This window comes from Typha latifolia, chromosome 1 (genome assembly GCF_019914945.1).
Source record: "Typha latifolia isolate L0001 chromosome 1, TyphaL0001v2, whole genome shotgun sequence".
NCBI classification, from domain to species: Eukaryota; Viridiplantae; Streptophyta; class Magnoliopsida; order Poales; family Typhaceae; genus Typha; species Typha latifolia.
In genome coordinates this window covers 1,226,266-1,249,586 of record NC_133086.1, presented here as the reverse complement: position 1 = coordinate 1,249,586, position 23,321 = coordinate 1,226,266, and the positions used below count along the sequence as shown (strand labels likewise).

General features: G+C 35.0%; 2 protein-coding genes, 1 long non-coding RNA gene and 1 other non-coding gene across 6 annotated transcripts; 1 reads left to right on the top strand and 3 right to left on the bottom strand.

The window, feature by feature from the left end:
• Positions 1–140: 140 nt before the first annotated feature.
• On the bottom strand, positions 141–227 carry TRNAY-GUA (transfer RNA tyrosine (anticodon GUA)). Its single transcript is given in 2 exon segments — positions 141–176; positions 191–227. It is a non-coding gene; the product is annotated as a tRNA-Tyr (tRNA).
• Positions 228–425: 198 nt separating this feature from the next.
• Positions 426–4,530, bottom strand: LOC140795498 (sulfate transporter 1.2). Its single transcript, XM_073148098.1, has 14 exons — positions 4,475–4,530; positions 3,838–4,193; positions 3,696–3,744; positions 3,408–3,615; positions 3,142–3,316; positions 2,991–3,056; positions 2,791–2,904; positions 2,578–2,694; positions 2,362–2,488; positions 1,985–2,271; positions 1,697–1,887; positions 1,268–1,353; positions 1,115–1,191; positions 426–1,023 (listed from the first exon to the last, which is right to left on the bottom strand). The coding sequence occupies exons 2-14, from the start codon at positions 4,171–4,173 to the stop codon at positions 880–882; spliced, it is 1,977 nt and encodes a 658-aa protein (XP_073004199.1). The 5' UTR covers positions 4,174–4,193; positions 4,475–4,530; the 3' UTR covers positions 426–879.
• Positions 4,531–7,455: 2,925 nt separating this feature from the next.
• On the top strand, positions 7,456–21,374 carry LOC140790607 (uncharacterized). Of its 3 annotated transcripts, XM_073140753.1 has the most exons (11): positions 7,456–7,609; positions 12,339–12,428; positions 13,204–13,337; positions 17,894–17,943; positions 18,019–18,084; positions 18,447–18,487; positions 18,714–18,850; positions 19,400–19,490; positions 20,396–20,467; positions 20,757–20,869; positions 20,987–21,374. In XM_073140753.1, the coding sequence occupies exons 1-11, from the start codon at positions 7,542–7,544 to the stop codon at positions 21,106–21,108; spliced, it is 984 nt and encodes a 327-aa protein (XP_072996854.1). In that variant the 5' UTR covers positions 7,456–7,541; the 3' UTR covers positions 21,109–21,374. The 3 variants fall into 3 exon arrangements, with proteins under 3 accessions (XP_072996854.1, XP_072996872.1, XP_072996863.1); XM_073140771.1 differs by lacking the exons at positions 7,456–7,609; positions 12,339–12,428; positions 13,204–13,337 and adding exons at positions 16,751–17,290; positions 17,391–17,428 and having other exon boundaries at positions 17,897–17,943; XM_073140762.1 differs by lacking the exons at positions 7,456–7,609; positions 12,339–12,428; positions 13,204–13,337 and adding exons at positions 16,768–17,290; positions 17,391–17,428.
• Positions 20,035–22,995, bottom strand: LOC140790626 (uncharacterized). The gene is made up of 2 exons (XR_012109421.1): positions 22,802–22,995; positions 20,035–20,494 (listed from the first exon to the last, which is right to left on the bottom strand). It is a non-coding gene; the product is annotated as an uncharacterized lncRNA (long non-coding RNA).
• Between the last annotated feature and the right edge of the window lie 326 nt (positions 22,996–23,321).

The window sequence follows — 23,321 nt, the reverse complement described above, 5'->3', positions numbered from 1 at the left end:
AGAGGATTTGTTTGTTTGCAAGGAAAAAAAGAAAAAGTTGCCTTTGTTTTCTTTCCAAATGTATTTTTGTAAAACGTAGTGGAAGAAAGTTTGCCTGAGAACTAAAAAAAAAGGAAACAAGAAAAAAGAGAAGTTTATTATCCGACCTGCCGGATTCGAACCAGCGACCTAAGGATGTCTGTTGTTCCAACTACAGTCCTCCGCTCTACCAACTGAGCTAAGGTCGGTTATAATTATGTTTTCAACATTAAAATCCTAAACTAAGCTCAACCTAATTATTAAATTAGCCTTGGTCGATAATTAGCCTACAAATTTATACGATCTTTCCGGATAAGCTTAGTCAGGAGAAGCTACAAATTATCTTTATAAATTTCTTCAACGTGCCTCTCATTCACAAGTAGAAGATTTAGCAAAAGAAGACTTGATTTACGAACACAAAAGCTAGAAAATTTTATTAATGAACATGCAAGCAGACTAGTAGAAAACATTGATACGTACGCTCTCTAAACTAGAAGAAAAGAAAGAGAAGAAGAAGAAAAAAGAAGAAGGTTAAAAGCAATCCCAAATTTATTCTAAGGCACAATGATATATTGATATCCAAAGCCCGCTTTCAAGTCGGCCATCAACTAAGTTATTGACATGGCCACTGCCACCCACTCCTTTTCGTATATCATAATGGCATTCTTTTCCAGACGCAGGACTCTTCTTCTCTTCATGTGAGTTCTCATTCTCATGTTGTAAGTCCTTCAGCAGTAATTCAACAAAAACTGCAAGAGAAGAAGAACCACACACACACACACACACACTTACAAGAAGCAAACACATATATACACACACACACTTATTTTCCTTGCGAGGTATACCATTTATTGCTCTCTTTCATGCATCTTCTATCGCCTTAGGAGCACAACTCTTCACTGCGTCTCCGACCGTCAGGAAAATCTTGTCCTGGCCGATGATCTCTGTGAACTTGGCAAGATGAAGCTTTTCAATCACCACAGCCCCCGGATTGGCAAGAATAAGCTGCGAGGTAATTTATAAGAATATTTCAAATCTGTAAGCTAGACAGACTTTTTACGAATGTTTCGAGATAAAGCTCAGGTTCTTTGCTGACCTGAACACTGCGCTTCTGGAGGCCTTTATACAGGTCCTCTAAGGCATGAACGCCACTGGTGTCAATGTCAGTTACCGCTGCAGAAAGTAACACAATAAATCATAGTTAATCACCTGGATGCGTAAAGTCTATGTAAAAGTATGATTTTCTTACGTGACATCTCGACAATCAAATGATCAACTCTTGGTAGGTTTTGTGCTTTTAGCTGCTCTTCCTCGTCTGTCAACCATCTTAGGATTCTGAGAGGAAGATGAAAGGTAGTTAGTGATAGAGGAGACATCAGTTCATCACTCAAAACAACACAAAATATACCTATACTTCAACATCTACTTATTCATTATGACGTGAATATTTGAAATGGCATACTAAACTTAGACCTTGGAAGCATATTGGAACTTGTTCCTATCTATGGATTTTGCATCAATCTTATTGCCATCTCAGCATTTAAACAGTCATAAGGCTGTATTTTACTTTTTTGCTTCCTTTTTTCTTCATCCCATCAAGTTAAGTTCTGATAGCTAGAATTAGTACAAAAGAACGCTAGCTTAATAGCCAATAAGGTAATGAGGATGAGGTTATTACCTTTCCCTGACATAGTTGGAGTTGGAGAAGTAGATGGCAGAATCTACTCTGACAATTAGAACCCCTGGAATCTTTTTGGCCTCGGGGTACTGTTCAACGTTTCGGTATATGGTAGTTCGTGGAAGATTCCCAAGCAAAGCTGTCCTTGGCCTTGTTACTTGAAGAAGGATCTTAGCTAGTGATATTGAAACCTATTTTGGAAGAAAAAGAGAAGAGCAAAGCTAATCTTTGTTCCAAGGCAAGATCTTCCAAAATGAAGATATTCTCAGACTGGGATTAGATTCTAACCGCAATTAGGAGGCCAATCTCCACAGACGCAAACACAACACCAAAGAAAGCTCCCATGCATGCCACGAAGTCCAATTTATCAACCTTCCAGATAAGATGTGCTGCTTTGTAATCAATCAGTCCTAGCACAGCTGAGATAATAATAGCTGCAAGTATGGCATTTGGCGTATATTTGAACAGGGGAGTGATCATTATTAGTGTCAGCATTACTACCACTGACATAACTATATTGGAAATTGCCGTATGGCAGCCAGCCATATAGTTGACTGCTGACCGCGAGAATGATCCTGCATACAGCATTATATCCTTAAGCACATAACTTCTAAGTTCTCTGATTCACAGTGAGTGACTCTTACGAAGTATTTTAGCTACATTACCTGTTGCCACATAGCACGAAGTCATCGAACCGATGATGTTCATAGATCCTAGTGCCACCATTTCCTTGTTTCCATCTAGCTGATAGTCCTTCATTGCAGCAAATGTTCTTCCAATAGCTATGGCTTCCTGATAAATTTTTGCATCATTTAGCACAAGGAACACAACACATGTTTGTCATATTTGATTGAAGCATTTAAGTTTTTCTCTTATAATACCGTCAATGCTACCATTCCGACGACCACCCCAATTCTGAAACCTGTTGCAGCATATGAACCAGTGAAATGGATTTGGTTAACTGATGATGGGTTGATTCCTTTCTTTATATTCTTCACCTGTAATTCATTAGTGACAAGCCTCGTAACATATTCCAGTGATATTAACCCTTCTCTATCTTCTCCCTAAGTGAAAAAGGAAATTTAAGAACTTACAATCTGAACGCCTTGCTTGTCAGCACGAGTTATGTATACAAAGAAGGTGGATATAATAACTGAAAGCAAAGGAGCAATTGCTGGCACCCAGAAAAGAGTTTTCTTCTTCTTCCCCTATTAAACTCAAATGATTAGTGTTATAATAAGATTAATTACTATATACTTTAAAAGAATCATTCTGTAATAGAATTAGTTCTTACAATGTACTTCGCAAACAGAAGGAACGCCAAAAAGGCCACACCTATCACTATAGTTTGCCAGTTCCACTGGGAAAAAAACGCAAAATTTAGTAAGGTTAACTCATATTTTGGCAAGTAGGACAAGAGAGCAAAGTCTTTCTTATGGTCTTACCCCATGATGAACTGCGCCAAACACAGATTTCATAACAGACACAATGTCAGTATTCTTGGTGAAGTCCTTTATTCCAAGAAATCCTTTCAGCTGTTGAAGGGCAATAGTAACAGCTGCCCCAGCCATGAATCCAACTATGGCAGCATGAGACAAGAATTCGATAAGGAATCCCAACCTGCAAAGTGTGATCAAGACAGTGGTTGGATCTGCAGATCTTCTGACAGATGAAAATGTTGAAGTAGGAATTTACAAAGAATAGTTCTTACCTCAGGAATCCTAGTGCCACCTGAGTGACACCAGCAAAGAACGTCGCAGTAAATGCAAGCTGTAGGTACCCCTCCTTATTCTTCAATGGATCAATCTCATTCCGAAGAAGCGTGCCGAGCAAGAGAGACACGACAGCAACCGGTCCAATCGCAATATCCCTCGAACTACCCATTGCCGCATAAATTAGAGGAGGAACAAAACTGGTATCTGCAACAAATAAAATAGCAAGCTCATTGCATAGGAACTACTACTTAGAATTTCAGTACCATGAGAGTATATCAACTTACAGAGCCCATATTGCGGCTCCAGGTTAGCAAGCTTTGCATAGCCGATGTCCTAGTTTACGAGAAAAATCTCATGTTAGGCAATATAATATGGTGAGCTAGCTCATATTAGAATCACATTAACCAACTCTTTCTGTATATATACCTGAGGAATACACAGGCTTGCAATAGTCAACCCGGCAATTAAATCTCCTTTCAAATTACTAAGTTTGTAGTGTCTTCCCCAGTCAAGGATTGGAAAGAAGAACTGCACACCTAGTACGAGCTTCCTCGATTTTGGCTGGTCCCTGTAAGGACGTAAAGGATCATCCGCGAAGAATGTTTCCTTTACTCTGTCGCCAAATTCTGAGAATAGATTCCTCCGCGGAGGAAGTCCCACCTTGTAAACAGATTGATTCTTCTCTGTCCAGCGTTGTGAGGATGGAAGGCTTCTTATACCCGTTTGATTGTTTTCCACTTCGTCGCAAACTGAGCGACCCATCACTAACTTAGAGAATGAACCTGTAAAGTTGAAAGGAGTAGTTATACAAAGAAAAGATACTACTACCAAACACTGATAGCCAAGTTTAAACTCTAGCAAGCACGCTTCAATGCATCAACTATGATGTTTGAGGAATGAGGAATTTTTTTTATTTATTTAGATCCATTCTCCATGAAGATAGGCTGCCATAGTTATGACTTTCTACAGAGTCAGTAGTAATCGTTGATGAAATAAAGGTACTATATCTCTAGAAAAGATGTTATTTTGGATGAAAACAAGTGAAGGAATAACTAGAACTCACACAAGCTGGAATTTAGACAATGAGTACTTCACAGCACAACCTTGATGGCATTGGAGAGTACACAGAGAGCATTTTATAGGCCTTAAACTAATAGAAGTCAAACTTCTCTCCCAACCAAACTCGCACTGGCAACTACGAACCTGGAAGACAATACAGGATTGTTCAAGACAACGAAAGCAAGTAGAGAAGCAATACTTTAATCATAGCGTCATACCTTTAACATGTTAAGAACTACTGAAAGCTGCAAACGAGTTATTAGCATAATTCCAAGTCAACTTCTAATGTGAAACGTGAATCATATAAAACTTGAAGAAAGCATCTAAAGAAGATATACAAAGATAAATCTCAGTTATTCAATGAACGAACAAATATTCATCAAATTCATAGTTGACTTCAATGTTGAAAAAGTTTACTCTCAGTTATTCTCCTCTCAGCTCCATGGTAAAGATCTTTCGCAGATATGTTAAAGTCAAAATTCGTAGCAATAGAATTAATTTCGTTGTGACCACTGCCATAATGTGGAAGACTATGCAGAAAGGATCAGCACAAACTCAGAAAGAAATAAAATAAAATAAAGAATCAACGACTCAACAACTACTTCAGATCAGGAATACATCAAGATGCAATAAAGTTGTAACCAATAATGCACTAAAAAAAGGATGTGTACTTTATGTCACCTGAGCTCTTCTCAAAATAATCAAGATAAAACCTTTGAAGCAATCATACAATCACATAATGCCTAGTTGCAGATTAAAAAACAGAAAAACCCATCGCCACACATGAGAGAATTCTAAGGTCAACCCATGCAAATAAAATCCAATGGTTGGACAAAATTATTGAACAATCCACGATCCAAAAATATTCCAAATCATAGACAGGCAAAACGGGCATTAGCTAATGGTATGGATAAGATCGATCAGATGACCCAAATCGATCCAAAATAGAGAATATTAAAGAATCTCCTACATGTTATATAATAAATATGATGCATTTCCATAGGAGGAGGAAAAAAAAAACAGTGTGGATGAAAGAAAGAGAATAAAAAAGACCACCTTTTAATGGAGGATTCCCAAAATTTTGTTCATGACCACCACCACTTCTCACCTTTTTGTTATTCCTACGACGAGAATCTCAGGAAAACTTTTAGTTTGAAAAAGATTTCCTCAAGAATCAAAAAGAACTAAATAACTTTTAGTTAGAAACTAAATGTCTCTTTGGGCCACTCACCAGTTCAATTCCCGCGCTTGGTGGCAAGAGGCGATTTCGTAAAGTCAAACCCATCCAGGTTCAACGAACCTTATAATCCACACACACACACAACATAACTGCGTAAGCCGCATGAATAGGATCCAAAGACGACCTTCTTTTCTTTGCATTTAATTATATTTTTTTTTTAAGCTGAAAGGGTGACTTATGTAACGAGAGGGACAGACCGACCGATAATAATTAAAAAGAAAAAGAGGGCAAAAAAGCGAAGTTGTCAAACCGGAGAAGGAGAAACGATAGTTATCTCGGATCACATCGGTTCGATTTTGTTATTAAACTAAATAAGAAATTAATTCAATAAAAATTGATCTATACGATGGTTAACAGTAACTTGTGTAACCTAACAAATTTTTGGCGAACCGGCTAGTTACATAATTAATCTTAAATTAATTATTTTATTATTTAATCCGAAAGATATTTTAGTTCTAAAATTTTAAAAAAATATAGTTAATAATATATATGTATTTTAAATTGGATTTCTTTACATACAGAACATTTCCAAGGGAGAGAGCCAGGAGCTCGGTGCACTCCAATACACCGGCTCTATATTTATTATTAATTAATATAATATAATATATATATATTCTAAATCACTTAATAAGTTCTCTTAATATTATTATTTTTTAATAAAAAATATATAGTTAGAAAATTCTCATCGATATGTTTATAATAAGACTAATATTTAATAGTTTCAGAAATAAAAATATAAAATATTTAAAAATAACTTAAATAATTTCATATTAGACTCATTTAAAGATCTCGATGAGAGGTATTATTTTTGTTAAAAATTGATTAGCAAAATTAATTATATATTCAGTTTAATTAATTATATTATTTAATAAATGATACAGATAGAATTTAAAATTTTAGATTAAGCTTTTGTAGGGCAGAATTGATATTTCTAAAAGCTAAATAGTATTGGAGCTGGGTTCCAAATTTTTAGATGGAGCTCCAAATTTTGAGCTCTACCGCTCCAAATTTGGAGCCCCATTTGGAGCTCAGTTGGAGCTCCACCGGGCTCCAAATTTAGAGTTTTAGAGTCTGATCGGAGATGCTCTATTCTTAGAAAATGACTTTGTCGCTCAATGTCTACAGTTTTTGTATGTATATAGTTTAAATCTTTATATTTTTTTAACATAATACTCGTTGGAGTAAACTATCATTAAATTTTAAATAATTTAAAATAGAAAGATAAAAGTATTCTTACTTTGGTTTTTAAGTATTTCTTTTAGTTTAAAGTTTTTTTTAATCTTTTTTCTGTTAAATTACTTCACTTGAAAAATAACCAAGATGATATTTATATTAATGACACGTGCTTTAAAACTATCTATGTACTATTTAAATATTTAACTTTCTATTGTTTAATTGCGAAAATAAATTAGAACTTAAAAACAAAAATATAAAGATTTCTTTACATCCATACCCTCTAGAGTCCAGGGTGATTTATTTGTATGCATGCCCTTTTAAATTTTATATTTATTTCTATATCCTTTAAAAATCATAGTTTTTGCATATATATACACTCTATATGTTAGTTTTTAACAAAATATATGCTAAAGTCTTTAATTCTTAAAATAGAAATGGCATAATAACCATTAACCAAAAGGAGTATGTAAAAACAAAAATAGAAGTATTTTTATCCTTTTAGTGAAATCGATGAAATTTTAATAATTAGCTTAGCCTGAGGGTTAGAAGGTTATACATCTAGAAAAAACTCGAAGCAATATGATATCACACACAGGAAGGGAAAAAAGAGAGCGGAAGAAAAAGAGAAAAATGTCTCCACTGTGTTCTTGGAGGCATGTTCGGAAGAGCTGCAAGAGCTCAAAACCATCTCAAAGGCCGTTCCTCTCCTGGATACACCCAAAGGTTCGACCTTTCCATCTCCTTACTCATCTCTCTGTGATCTGGAATCTTGGGCCTCTTTTGGATTTAGCTGTAATGAGGAGTTGGATTCTTGCAGCTTAATTTCTTAGATTACCTCTCGACGTGCCAATACATCTCCATTAGGCCCTTGCATCTCTCTTCTTATTCAACATAGTATCTTAACTCTGTTGACATATCTGAGCATCACGACAAACTTTATTTTTATTCTCTATGTGTGTTATGAAAGTTGAGCTTTCAAGGATTGTCATGAAGCGCAGTTATCGTTTTTTGAACTGGATGCCATTAGGATATCTCTACTATGGTCGAGTGGATTTAGAGGCAGTAATCTAAATCCTTTGTGATGTACAAAGAAGGGACTTTTTAGTCTGTTTCTTTAACACGTGAAACCCCAAGTTAAATCATATTCTAATTAATATATCTAGTATATATTTTTTTTTTTTGCCTTATCACCAGAAGAATTTAAAAGAAGCAATTTGATTGGAATTTTTTACAAACGGAATTCTTTCAGTAAGTATAGCACGTTCCATATCAGAGCTTCTTAGAGTTAGTACACGACCTCCACAATGACATATCTATTTCCAAAACAGTGACAGTAGTTAATGCATTTGCCTTTGTAATTCAACATGGGATATAAAGATTCCAAGACCAACACTGTACCAAAACCAGTGGATTCGCTGCTTGACTTTTTTCCCCTATTTTGCATTGTAGGAAATTGTAATGAGATTCGAACATAATTTGCATTTAATGCCTAGTAATGAAGTGGGAAATAGATTATAGGTATGCAAAAAGCACCTATCTGAAACTATTATCCCGACTATTTCTGATCAAATGATGATCCAGAACATAGCCATAATTATTCAGAAACAAGTAAACAATAATAAGGAATGTAGCTTCATAACTGCAAGTTTCAATTATCATATGTTTCTGAAGACTGGTTCTATGACACCAGAGCTATATGTTTAACGAAAATCATAAATGAACCTCAACATAGTGAATTACATGTCCATTTTCCACATGACCAAGTTTATCAAGCAATAGTCTTTGCTTTTCATTATTCTAAATAGGCTAACAAACTTCAAAAGTTCTCCAACATGGATAAGGGGACCTTATTGCACATCCTCAATAGAAGTAATTGTTGATGCTGAGATCGTCTCCATGTTCGATTCCTAATAAACAGATGCTGAGTTAGTTCTCATAAGCAAATATACAATTTCAAATTACATATATCAAGAAACGTATACTAGATCAAAAGTTTATTAACAGGCAGCTCCACTGAAATGCATTCTAATCCAGATGAAGTAATTGTTTGGGTACTGGTGGAAGAGTAATAGAAGCACTCTAAGGTTTGTTTGTTATTTTCTCAAGGAATCAATATCTTTTTTGTTAGGTCATATATTGAAAGCAGAAGAGACATCAACTTGAGCTTCTCTACCATGATAGAAGTTTCATATTTCATCTTGCATTCTACTTCTTGTAACCTTTGTTTCTATGACAATCAGTATCAAGCATCTTGCTTAGTAGCAATGTTGGATAATTGGCGATTTGATATCATTCCTATTACCCTAATTCTTTAATCATAAGCTCCCTTGATTTTTTTCTGTTTATTTTTGTAGCTTCTTTTCTTGGAAATAGAAGCATGTTTATATTTCTAATAGTTGAGTTGATGAATTTGTACTCCGGTTGCTTTAATGGTGCAATCTCAGTTCAAAAAAGAAAGATGTGATAGAAAATTAATTCATGCATAACTATACCACAAATCATAAATCTTAGATTTACCATGATCCTCTAACCTTTGATTCTAAATTACCTTCGTCCATAGTCATGATCTTCCAGAGAGACACAATCGCCAGTGATCACTAGAAGCCTTTAGATCTCCAAGTAATCCCTCTCAAGTCCGATGGAGAGAACAAGAGAGACGGCAACGACAAACTTTTTCTACACAAGGAAAGACACCCGAATCGCAAATTCTTGACAGAAAACCTCATGTCAAATTACTCAAGATCAATCTCTATTTACAAGAGAGAGAGATAGAGAGATGGAAGTAGAGAGAGAGGATCAAAATTTGAAGAGAATGAGACAAACTTCTTCCTCTTCTCTTTTTAATAGGCACCTCTTCAGAAGAGTTGATCTATAGCCTATTTTCCTTATTGGATCCTTAGCGGGTCTAAATTCAGAACTTGCCTATATTATTTCGTTATTTACAAAAATTGTCATATTTAATTGTGTTCCCCAGGGACCAATAGCATAATTGTATTATTTTCAAACTTTATATAATTTAGACTGTCACTAAATAATAAAGTTATTAATACGCAGTTTACACATTAAAGGCCTCACTCCTTATGACACATATTAAATCCGATAAATAATACTTAATTTGATCACTTCATAACAGGTCTGATTAGATATTTGACAGTCCATTATTCAATATATATTTATATCACATATAAGCCCATATATGTTGTAATTAATTGAAATTAATTCCAACAAGATAATCACCAAGCAAGCAGCTAGTTCTTCTAACTCATTTGAAATCTTTTCGGAACAAAATTTCTTTGGCTTGGAAATAGATTGTGAAAGATAAAATGAATATTTTTTTTGCAAAAACTCCAATTTTCAAGACATATAAAGGAAACTGATAAAAGGAGGTGATAGAAAATGATTTGGTTTTAGATTAAGGCCTTCTTTGGTTACATGATAAGGAGCCCTTCAACCTCGTGAAGGTCTTCTTCTTGCTCAATTTTGAGAATCGGGATATTTGACGTGCTTCCCTAACAAGGTTACCGATTTGCTAGCCACTTTACTATTCTACCCAATTTTTAATCGTAAATCAAGCGGATTTCCTATCCTCTTTTCTACCGAAAATCGACTTGATTTTCTCGCCCATTTTCCTGACTTTGGATCTCATATTATGATGTTCGAGATCAACTTTTGGGATTTGGAACGATCATATGTGCTCGGAATTCCAATAGGATTTTATTCTAGTTTGTTTGAGCGAAGGGAGTCCTTGTCCAAAGTGAGTCAATAAGGAAACTCCCCTAAGGGGGGGAAGCGAAGCAATAGTTGATCAAGGGAACCATTACTTTACTTAAAGTTGATCCTTATCCTTAATGATATTTTGGTTTTTGGTTGGAAAACAATGGGATGAGGCTAAAAGCCTAAAATAGTAAATTTTTATTTTGTATGGATAAATATAGTTGCTTGTGTGCCAATTACTTAATAGGCCCTATAGGATGTCTTAGGTATTAATTTTTTGATATAATTTTATTGATCGTACACAATAGTTTTATAAATGCAGTATTGAGGAATTCTATCATAAATCTAACGTTTTAATATTATCTATGTGGAAACTAGTATTGATTATATTTACTATTTATGGAAAGTAAAAAATTTATAACCAGTATTTTTAGAAAGGGTATTTTAGGTATTTCTGAAATTTAGGCGGAAACTTTGCGGGAATGGTAGTGATAAACAATATACTTCTGCTTCGTCATAAGTGGAGGTAATGACAGCTGGTAAAAAATCCATGCATAAACCCTCACATGACTAGTTTTATCTTCATTTTAGAAAGAAAATTTTGAAGCGTTTGGTCGTAACCTATGAATTAGGTAGGGTTATCTGCATATAAGCACCCTCTTTATGAATCAGGTAGGGTCATAATTTACGAATCAGTTAGCATTTGGTTGTAATCTATGAAGGATCTAGTTTGAGTTGATTATTTTTAATTCGAGCCTATTCTGAGCTTGAGGCGAATCTAATCCCATTTCGAGCCTCTTGATAAACAAATTCAAGTCTACTTCAAATTAAGCCTAAATCAAGATTGCATCAAGCTTACAACATCCAACATCCTGCTTGATTCAAGCTTGAATTGAATCTTGCATATTCTACACTTTGTAAAATGCAATCAAACATGTAACCCAACTGCAACTGATTTACTTTGTGTGTGTGTGTATATATATACACATGTCAGCTCACTCAGGCTCGGCTTGATAAGGGTCTATATACATACCCTTATTAAGCTAAGCCTGGTTGAGCTGACGTGTGCGCAAGCTTGCCTTGGGATTAAGGAACTCAGGGCTCAATGAGTCCTTCCATGTAGCAGCGTCATAGGTTTAATATTCCCTTCATGGGTTAGGTTAGTATTTTGAAATATCAAACTTAACTTAAATGGAATGAATAGATTGGATTTCAATCATAAGGCATGTAATCTTTGGTGTCTTGGAGGACAGGTAGAGATTGCAGTAAGTGGTATTTTCATTCATGGACCTTGAGAATTAATTAGGTCCCCAAATATTCTCCAGCATAGTCTTTTATGAACATGTTGGATCCACAAAGAGTGTGCTGACTCCAAGCTTCTGGCACTTGTTGAATGCATTTAAAATGGAGATCTACCATATTATCTTCATTATCTTATTGGAACTTAAAATATTACTTTAACACTTGTCCAAGTAAATGTTGTTTTCAAGGTAATTTATTCATGCTCAGTTAACTCTCCTTCCTATACATTCACCAGCTGTGCTTCTAACAACTTTTTCCAGCATCTAGAACATTGAATAACATAAAAGAATGTCTAATTTTCAATTTGCATTCGAAAAACTTTGAATTGCATGGAGTATTAACTAACTTTAATGGACATGATCTGTGTTACCTCTTCTGAAAGAGGTGGTGTAATTTTCAGAGCCATGGTTTTGATACATCCAGTTCATCTCTGCAGGTCCAGCAGTTTGCGGTGTTTGATGCACCCAGTTCATCCCTGCAGGTCCAGCAGTTTGTTGTGTTTGATGCATCCAGTTCATCTCTGCAGGTCTGGCAGTTTGCTGTGCTTCATATTGATATCTGGGAGTCTGTAAACCACATATGGAAACTACTGAAAATTATGAAAACAAGACTTTTCCTACTGTTTTATGTTATATTTAAATTTACTCCTAGCATCATTTCCAGCTGCGAAGGAGGAGAATAAAACCAACCATTAGCTACAATGATCATCAATGCTTTTGTATTATTTGATTTGTCTTCTTATTCACTCAATAGAAAAAAGGACAAAATTTGACTTACGTTGTCGTTTGGCTTGACATACCATCGTTCGCTCTGTGGGTGGTGGTTCTGAGAAGAAATAATTTTGATGATTGTTAGAGAATGAGTTATTATTTTCCCCCTTAACTCAGGATTTTTACAAGGCCCAATAGTTCTAAAAGGAAGAGCAAAAGTAAAAGAAGCAGTAGCATGTAAAAAGGAATCCTATAAACCCTTCAATGATTTGCTTTCAAGAGAATTTGATGCTCCAACCAACCAATTTCCAATTTGTATATATGGCTAGGGTTACAGCAGCCATAAAAGTAATCAAGGAAATTACATCCTCCCATAAAATTCTTAGTGATTCATTTATTTGCACTAGTCAATGCTAATATGTTCTAAATTGTTCTTAGGTGCCTTGTTGTTTATATCTTACCTGATTAATTAATGGTCCACCGGGGCCACTGCAAGTTTCAGTCAGGAACATCTGTATAAAAGCAAAGCAGCTTATCAGAGTAGTTTTCTTTTATGCTAAGTATTAACAATCTTAAATGTTGGAAGTGAAGGCAGAGTCACCTTTCTCTGAGAAAAACGTTGCAGCGCATTGATCAGAAATTGCTCCTGTGCCTCAATCTCCTCAAGTGTTTCGATAGTCTCAGAATCGTCTATCTCAAACTTCCTACATGGATGGAAATTATTGGTAAGAAAATTCAGTACATTTATTGTTTTTTTCCCTTTTCTCTCAATATATATACACGCATGCATGTGTGCCTGTTTTGATGCATGAGCACAAACTAGAATATGGAAGTAGTAGTAGTAAGTTTACTTGATTTCGGCATTTGCTCTCATAAGCTCCTCTTCCTTCATCTGAACCTCTTGCTCAAGGGCCTGAAGTAGATGAACAAAACTCACAACAAGAGAAAGTTGAGCAAAGTAATAGTTAATACATGCATGAACAGTGGTGAGACATATGCTAAGACTGAAGCATAGGGATTTGCATACCCTGATTCTGATATGAGATGTCCCAACAGATCCAAGGAATGAATAGATCGTCGAATGTAGACAGAAAATGATAAGATATTAGTTAATAAAGCATGATTTCTAGACAGTGATGAAGAATGTGTTTGGGGTGAAACAACATGCTAGGAGAGGATCTGTAATATTTAACCTGTTTATGTGTTGACATATTGAACTAAAAGTACAGAATCCTATACAGATGCATATAAAATTATAAGCACATACAACCTGCTTACGCAAATGCATACACATATATCTACAGATACAGAGGAGGAGAGATAACTCAGCATTAGAAGATAATCTTGCATCAGTTTGCTTTCTTATTGAATCCAATGCCCCGAGAATTTGCTACAATATTTAAAAAAGCAATAAAATAGTCAGATAGGGTCCAGTAAAAAGAAAAAAAAATTGTAAACATTTCAATGTCATTAGTACATACCTCTTGTTCCACTAAATTACTGCATGTTCATATTGAACAAGATAGTAAGTGATTGAGAGGAAACATAGGATCAATAATTAGATGATGGTCCAAAAAAGAAGAAAAAAAAAGGAACAACTAAATATGATAGCAGTAGAGATCATAACATACTGGTTTTTTTGAAACACTGGTGAATCTGTATATTGCTTAAAAACATCCTCGATTCTGCAGAAATAGTGAAAAGTAATTTCTTTTAGAGAAGAAATAGGGAAAAGGAATTAACACCAAGAACTATGAAGCACAGTATAGTATGAGATGAGAAATCAAGGATCTACCTCTTGGTGCCAGAGAAGAAACTCAACCTTTTAGCTTGTGAGAAGGATATGAAGGCAACATCCACATCAGTAAGCACTGACATCTCATAGATCTTCTTGATAAGACCATGTTTACGCTTTGAGTAAGTAATCTGAAGCCTAGAGGGCTCATCTATCTTTCTAATGGGAAGTTTTCGTCGGCCCATGGTGGAAGAGAGATGAAGGGTTTGAAGGAAAAATTAGCCTTCTGTTGTTGTTTCAGACAGGCTGATGGAAATAGAGTTTCAAATGCATGAATCTCAGAATAGGAAAGTATTAATGGAAATGGAGAGAATGAATCATCAAAGTGGCTAATTTTGGAAGTTACTAATAGAAGACAGAGAGTGAATCATCCAAGGGACTTAATTGTAAAAGTATCATCTGGTAGGGGGGTTAGGGGCTTTCGTTGATGCATAACTACTTACATAGCTGCATACAATGAGAGAATTGTACAATGCATCCAGAATTATACAGAATTGGAACTTTTGAACCAAAGATGCAAGAAAGGAGAAGAAAAACAGATAAGAAATACAGAGGAAATGGGATAATTATACTTAGCCCCTCTAAGCTTTTATATTTTCACATATATTTTAAACTTTTTTATTATCCATATAGAATTCCTGAATGAAGAAATATATTCGTGTTAACCCTCAACTAAGAAAAAAAAGTAACTATTTGGATTCTCTGAAAAGAGAATTTTCTTAAGTTAGAAGGTCAATGTTGTAAAAAAAGTTCAAAAATATATGTGTGGAAGATGTTGATAGTTTAGGAGAGTTAATTGTAATTAATTCTAAAAAAATTGTCTTCTCTCCTGATTCTATTTTTTTTTATTTGCCTAATTTAATATATATTATGTATATAGAAAATAGATTAAAAAGGGTATTTAAGTGCATGAGGCTCAGGGCGGTCAATCTAGTTCGTTGTTCAGCTCAATATAGCTCGAATTTTAATCTAATGGTTAAACTCTGATAATTAATTAATAAATCATATAGTTGTTAGATTGCTATTGGTTCTTCATTTATCTATTATTTTTAATTTCTTCATAATATTTTAAGGTTATGACTTATGAGTGCTATAATATCTAACTATCTAAGTCGTTTGATAATTTGTTAAGTTAATAGAGCTAGTTAAACTCTAAGCAGACTAAATGACTTGTGTTTTAAATGAGTTAGACTTAGCACATTAAGATAAATGAGCCTAGCACGAGCTGCCTCAAATTCTTTTCGAGTTGAACACGAGCTAGGATTTCATCTCGGCTACAAGGTCTATCTCGCAATCTTTCTTATTGAACTCAAATGAGTAATTGGCGAATTGCATGTCATAGTTTCTTAGAATTCACCTCTCAAAACGTTTAGGGATTTAGCATCTGTTCATATGAGTATTTTTTTATTCAACTCTTGAATTGTTCTTTTATTACCTGAAAGTGCTTCGATGTTCACAGATAGTTATCACATAGATGAGTTAAAGTAACTATATATTTGTCATGATCATAATACTCCAGTGTAAATTAATTTGATCCACTCACTTTTGAGACAATATCATTGTTGATCTGTCACCCTTCGGTAAATAATTTGCTGAAGAGTATTTTAGATATTTCAGTTTTTTATTTTATAAACTGATATAACTATCTCTGTTTCATCAGCTGTTGTGAGATCAAATTTACTCTTTTTGAAGCATGAAAGTAAACAAAGGTCGAATGATGAATACTCATATGGTTAAGATGCAACAGGATGACTTAAATTTTTTGCATCCGAGAATCCGCCTGAGTTGTGTTTTCTTTGCTATTTTCATTTATGCCCTTAGGCTTAATATTTTTCTTTAAAGTACTCTATATTACAATCAAAGTGTGAGATTTGTATTAAAAGGTCGTCGTCTTATCTTCTCAGTCCATTTGTTGATGTATCATTGGTTTGATTTTATGAAACTATTTACCTACAAGTCTTCCTAAAAATCTTAAGGTGTTACAGACGTTAAAGGCAAAACATAAGAGTGTTTTTAATCAATCTTCTTCCAAAAGTTAAAGATTTCTCTCGGCTCCTCCTAATTGTAGTGAACTGTTACATGTCAATTTAACTCCCTCTTTCTCTTTCTCTCTCACTCACTCTTTCCATGCCAATCTGCAAAGAAACGAAACTGATTCTTTCTCTACTTGCTCATTGGACGCTTTTTTGGCAGCTATTAATTAACGTCATCAGAGATAAACCAACATTTGTGTCGATATAACAGGGCTTAACTTTTCAAAACTACCCCCTCTATTTTGTTGTCTTTCAGAAAAATAGATTCTTTTATTATTATTATTATTATTATTATTATTATTATTATTATTACAAATTACCCTCTTCTAATCCCATCTTGGACTCGGATCTTATCTGGAGAGGTGAGACGAGAGGTTTTGAAATAAAATCATTAACCTCCTCATAATCCATGTGTTAGTTAGCCTGTTAAACAGACTTTAACCCTAGCTTGGGGTTAAAATATCAATTTGCTCTCAGTTTAATAACTTGGAGTTGGGGAGCATCTTATGCGTTAGATAATAGACTTCTGAGAAAAAAACGTAAAATATAGTTTTTTAGTGCAATAGAAATTATTTGCGTATGACACCCTGCATCTAATTGCAAATCGAGCCCTGCCGCTTCTGTAAAAAGTCGGAAGGTTCTGCACGCCCTATTCACGTGCGTCGGGGGGACCAAATAGGCTCGGTAGTACTAGTACTCGGCAGGCTTTTTTAGGAATCCCTTGTATAAAAACCCTTTGCCTCGCCTTCTCCGGCGCCGCCTTCTCTTGCTTCTTGATGGGCTACAACCGGTCGAGGAGGTCGCGGGGCCGCGGCCGAGGCCAATCTAGTAGTAATCGAGAAGTGTCATGGTAAGGGGGAGAGGAATCCTCTTTGGATTTTAATATTGATTTATTGAGGGTTTTTTTTTTAAGGTAATGTTACGGATTCTTCTCTATTCTCTTGTTGCAGGGATGGTGATGCTGGGACGTCACTCCCAACTCATAACGGTATGATCTCACGTCCCTTTGGGATGTTCATTTAGCTAGATGTACAGGATTTAGTCTCACAGCTAGATTCCAGATGTTTTGGTAAAACCAGAAGCCTAGATAAGTTATCAATAGCCATGATATGAAGGATTCTCTTGGCTATGTATGTGCAGCATAGCAGAGGGAGCCACACTAGTGATCCTTAAAAATTAAGAGGCTAATTATTCATGCGTAAAACTCTACTAGCTGTACTTTTGGCATTTGAACGAGAATAAAATGCAGAATGTTGTAGCTGATGTGAGAACAAAAAATGTCATACATGCAGGAATATGTTGGAGATATTTTGTGTTTGATTATTCGTTAGATCTTCAAGATAGTAGCTTTCGGTAAACAGAATGTAAACCATTGCTTCATTCTTATGTAATATTGTATGTCTTTATTCTGAAAAGCTAGTATATTGACAAGAGTACTGACTCTTATCCTCAGAAGATGTGAATGAGGAACCCAAGGCTCTGTCGGTGCAGCTTGCAATGTGGGTCAGTATAATCTATAATAGCTCCATGATAACCAAGTGACTCTGAGGACTGAACTTGTTTCTTGTTCTATTTCAGGATTTTGGACAATGTGATGTCAAAAGATGCACTGGTCGCAAACTTTCAAGATTTGGTCTTTTGAAGGTAATTCGGTATAGTCTGTAATGTTGCCAGTGATTTTCCAGTATCCGTTATATACTTTTTCTTTCAGAAGATTCTCTCCCATATGCACCACATATGGAAGAAGAGTGATTTATATTATTCTGCTTCTTCAATAAAAGGTCTATGCCACACTAAGCTAATGGCCCCAAATGACTTCCCATTAATTCTTCTTCTTTCAGAAATTTGCCTATATGTTCTTGTATTAGTCAGTCTAAGTTAAGTGACAAAATAATTTGTTTGAAGATAAGGCTAGGTGAGTTGGTCTAAGATAAAAATTTCTGTATTATTTTCTGTTTCAATGTATGGCATGTCATGATAATTGACGGGCTTAACTGATCTTGCAGGAGTTGCGGGTGACTAATGCTTTTGGTGGAGTTGTTCTGAGGTGCGTATAGAGATTTTCTGAAAAACTTATGTATTATGTATGTCATCTAGTGATTTGCCTGTCATTTGAAGAAATAGAAATGTAAGAACTTGTCTGGTTGTGCAAACTGCAAAGAATGTAATCTATATATATCTTTGGTGCTCTAAGAGTCTTATAAAACAGCTTACGTTTCTTGGATACATAGTTTGCCTCATTTGTGACTTTATTTTTTTTATCATTTTGGCAGTCCTGTAGGGACACAATGTGTCTCCAAGAGAGATCATGCTCTAATACAAAGAAAAGGGCTGGCTGTGGTTGATTGTTCATGGGCACGCCTGAATGATGTTCCTTTTGTGAAGCTTCGATGTGGTGCACCTCGTCTTTGTGAGATCTTGGATACCCGTGATATTTGAAACTATTGCTCCTTATTTATTATTGCCTGAGAAATAAGTACTTAGATGTTCTTTACATAATATTCTACTAAGTGGAATATGTACAATAAGGAGGCCAACTGTATTGTACACTAGAAATGGTAAAAGATAATTGTGGTGGTTAGTGTTGGGGTGAAAATTTTCCTCTTAAAATGTTAGCTACAGAATATTATGTCTTACAGGAGGATTGTATGAAACATTCCCAACCTTGAAAACTGTAAAAAAAACAGAGAACCATATATTACTATATCACTTCATGAATATTTAAGGCTGAAGCCTGTCACAAGTGTGATTCAAATTTTGATGGATCGTACCTTAGCTTGAGAACTAATATGTTGATCAAGTGTTATAACATACATTTCAGGATATGCTCATGTATGTTACTGTATAGCAGTTTGCAGAACTGTCGTGAGATTACAAGTCAAAGTTACTAAAGTTTTATTATATGGTCGTATGTCTGTGAGACGGTATAATATTTAACTAATCTATCTAACTGATGCAGTGCCATGGTTGGTGGCAGCAAATCCTGTGAATTATGGCCATCCATGTGAGTTATCCTGTGTTGAAGCACTATCAGCGGCACTGATAATCTGGTACTTTCTCATCACATGTTTTTAGCTAGCTATTGAGGTATTACCTTTCAGTTTTCAGAAGTTTTATGAGTTTAAATTCAGCTGAAGTACTTGTGCACATGTGTGAAAAAAATGCTTGTTAACTATCCCGCATTTGTTTTTGTTTTTGTTTTTCTTTTAAGTTGTCGAAAATTTGAGCTATAAAGTTTTATTTTGTTGGTTTGGAATAGTTCATGCATTATCATGTTAATGTTGTGAAGTGGGATGTGTATGAAAAAGTAATTATCTGTCCTTTATCTGATGACTTTTTAGGTCTCACATCATGGTTATAATGAACCTTTTTCCTTGTTTCCCCTTTAAATTTCTTCTACCAAAAATTTGATCTGATCAAGCAGCCCCAAGGAATATGTGATGGACATCACTGTAGAGAAAATATGGTTCCATTCTGCATCATCTCTTAAGACTATTAAAGAGTGCATATATTTAGCCCTATCCTAATGGATTAAAAATTATATTATGTAATTAAATCATGATCTAGCTTGTCCTTGATAGGCCAATCTAGAAATGCTAGAAGACAAAGCAGCCAAAGTATTTGCATTCACATTTAGGCAGAAATTGTTTTAACACCATGCAAGAGCCTCCTGGCAATTCAGGGTCTATGAACGTTAGCATATTCTGATTCGATGACTCAAGCCTGCTTCACCGTTGCTAATAATAGAAAACAAAATCGTTACTTCTTTAACAATACAATGGAAAACAAGTTGTGAGATATAGAAAGAAGATTGTTAACTGATAAGAAGACAATAACATGGTAAGGCCCTATTTAATCAGCAATTGTATTTTTGGAGTTTTCACTTTTCAGCTGCTGATCTGTAGAAGGAATTGAATGCTTTGTTAGCCAATAAATTTCCTTTCAATTTTGGCAGCGGGGAAGAAGAACTGGCAAACCTTCTGTTAGGCAAATTCAAGTGGGGTCATTCATTCTTGTCTCTGAACAAGTAAGTGTTTGTAAATGCTGCATTTAACTGTTCAAAAAAATAGAAAGAGAATAGTCATTATGTGGCTGAAACATGGCTTGATGGAGTTTTTGCATTTGCATCATAATTGATATCACAGTTCTTTTTTAATTTCCTATTTGCATAGGATAACTGTGAATGCTCCCAACTTACTCATGAAAGAGAGCTGCTGTTTTATACATGCTCTCTCTTCCTAGTTTAATCAACCTGCAGATATATTCTATGTGGTGTTTCTAATTAACTATTTTGATGTTATGTCTTCAACATGAAGAGAACTTCTTAAGGCATACTCCCAATGTGAAAATGGCTCTGAAATCATCTCCGTCCAGAACTCCTGGTTGTCTAGTAACTTGGGAACTCCAAAACCATCTCTATCCACAAAGGGTATATTATACTTGCATTTGAAGCAATATTTTTTTTATGTTTTTCGAACTGCTCTCTGCCATCTAGACATGCATTCAGTTGGAAAGTAACTAAGATGTCCTTATTTCTTATTTGTAGAAACTAATGAATTGCCGCTACATACGAAGGAGGGATCTGAAAGTGATTCTGAAGATGGTTTGCCGCCCCTTGAGAAGAATATGAATCATCTGAGCTTAGAAGAAAGTGAAGAAAGTGAGTGATGTGAGTTCTTTGGTGACATTATATCCTCGATTTAGGGGCTGAATCCTGAATGAAGCCAGGTTGAATTCAATATGGATATCCCGGATTGGAGCTCATCACATTTCCTCCGCTATTCCTGCCATGAAGCTGGCATAACTTTATCTTGTGAAACCGACACATAAACATACTTTACCCTGGTTTGTAATTTAATATCTTATACATGAGGTCGGTGGGTGGTTGTAATAAAATTACTATTCAAATTTTGTTAAAAGATTTTGTAAAGAAATCATCTTTTTTTTTTCTTTTGTACTTGAGGTTGTTCGGCCATTTAGCATTTGGATAAATAGATGAAATATTTTTAGTTCATTATGAGTGAAAAATATGTAGTTGGTCTAAACACTCGCATCATTTTGAGTAAAACGTCGGTTTGATATGAGATAATTGCATTTTTCCCCGGAGATGGAAAATTCCAATCCATTATATTGCAATGAAAACAACATAAGAAACTCCGGAAAATATTTGAATGAAAAATCGTGATTGGAAATTGTTTGATTCCGAGGAAAGAAGCGAATCATAACCAATTCTTCGAAATCTTAGGGAAAGAGCTGATCAGATCTTCTGTTGCTGGAATAATACATGGGAAAAAATGATTTTACTCTTGTATAGAGGAGTTATGGTCTGTATGTATGCAAAGAGGCTAGTTATTCATAAAATCACAAGGCTTTCAGGGATATCTGGAACAACTCTAACAAGCGAAACTTGGGATACGAGATCTCTACTTCAGGTCTTCTTAAGAACTAATTTATATCCCCAACTATTATAACTTGCAATCCTGCCATGATTACACGTTAAATTTATCAATTACTTTACCAAGAATAATAGGAAATAGCTTTCAATCCACTAGTAAATTTTCTCTGAGAAGAACCACGAGAAATATCTTCCATTTCTTAGATAACTATAATAGAAAAACAAAACTACATGAATGACTCTGATTTCTGAAAACATAAAAGAGAGAAGGCAAATATAGCAGACCAATAGATCAGATAGAGCAAGCATATCATCTTAAGAGATGATCAATTCAATTCAATCCAATCCAATCCAATGAGACACATGTTCTACAGAAGCACTAAAACTACTATTATTTGTACCATTTCTGAGCTAAAACAAATATCTAAGACTAGTTCGATGTTGCAGTCAGAAATCATTAATGGAGAACATTATTATAAACCAAACTACATACCCAATCTCCTGAGGCCGACTAAAACATAAACAGCTTAAAAAAGAACCAAAAATTGCATAGAATATCCAAATCTCTAGCTTCCCATGTCTGAGCTAAAATTATTCAAACAAGTACACAAGCATCACTTTTGTCACATCCTCTTTCTTTTTATGATCTACTCGAATAGGCTATAACTTCTCACATCTAATAACATCCCACTCACACTTTTCACCTCAACAGACATGAACTCATAGATCAACAACAAATAACAATTGCCATACAAGAATTTGCATATTACCAAACGAATTAGGTTAATCAAAACCAAGGCAGCATAAAAAGAAGAAAAAAAGAAGAAGATATACTCCAGAAACTAAGATATAGGTGTGTTCGTCACTATCAAGAGATAAAACACAAAATGGATCTTATCTTGCAAGGACCAAGGGTAAGGCCAACGTGAGCAGCTAAATCAGTGGATAATCTGAGAAAGATCGCACCTTTTTATAGTCTCTGGCGGTCACCGCCATGAACATTTCCAAATGCCAAGCCGGAGAAGGTGGATTTGATCGAATCTGAATCCGTCTCGCTAGAATCTCTGCTCCTCTTTCTCTTTCTCCTTCTCCTTCTCCTCTGACGTAGAGATCCAAAAGGAAGACGAGAGGAACAGGGATTTACTATTTAACAAGGGAATAAAACGACAGAAGAAGCGAACCCAAAAATGATAACTAACACTTACTAGGGTCCTTTCTGCAAAAGCTTATAGGTCGTCATCATGATTTGGGAACTCCCGAGGGCTCATCTGCAAAGTTACTTATAAATGGTATATCGATCAGTTTGAACTTTGAAGGCCCCACCAATTATAAATTATAATGATAATATTCCCAGATAATTCCCACGACCTTCAACTCAGTCATTTTATAATTCACAAACTATTTAGTAAAAAGAATTTATAAAAAACTAATTAATATAATACCCAGAATTTTCCTATCTATTTATAATCAAAAGAATTATGGACTC

Bases quoted from the DNA above. Each gene is read 5' to 3' on its own strand.
- LOC140795498 (XM_073148098.1), bottom strand. From the start codon at position 4,173: ATGGGTCGCTCAGTTTGCGACGAAGTGGAAAACAATCAAACGGGTATA. The intron at 2,905-2,990 runs GTAAGAACTAAT...TGAGTTTAATAG, and splicing joins TTCTGTTTGCGAAGTACATT to GGGAAGAAGAAGAAAACTCT. The intron at 1,024-1,114 runs GTCAGCAAAGAA...ATTACCTCGCAG, and splicing joins TCCAGAAGCGCAGTGTTCAG to CTTATTCTTGCCAATCCGGG.
- LOC140790607 (XM_073140753.1), top strand. From the start codon at position 7,542: ATGTTCGGAAGAGCTGCAAGAGCTCAAAACCATCTCAAAGGCCGTTCC. The intron at 7,610-12,338 runs GTTCGACCTTTC...TCATCTCTGCAG, and splicing joins TCTCCTGGATACACCCAAAG to GTCCAGCAGTTTGCGGTGTT. The intron at 18,488-18,713 runs GTGCGTATAGAG...TCATTTTGGCAG, and splicing joins TTTGGTGGAGTTGTTCTGAG to TCCTGTAGGGACACAATGTG.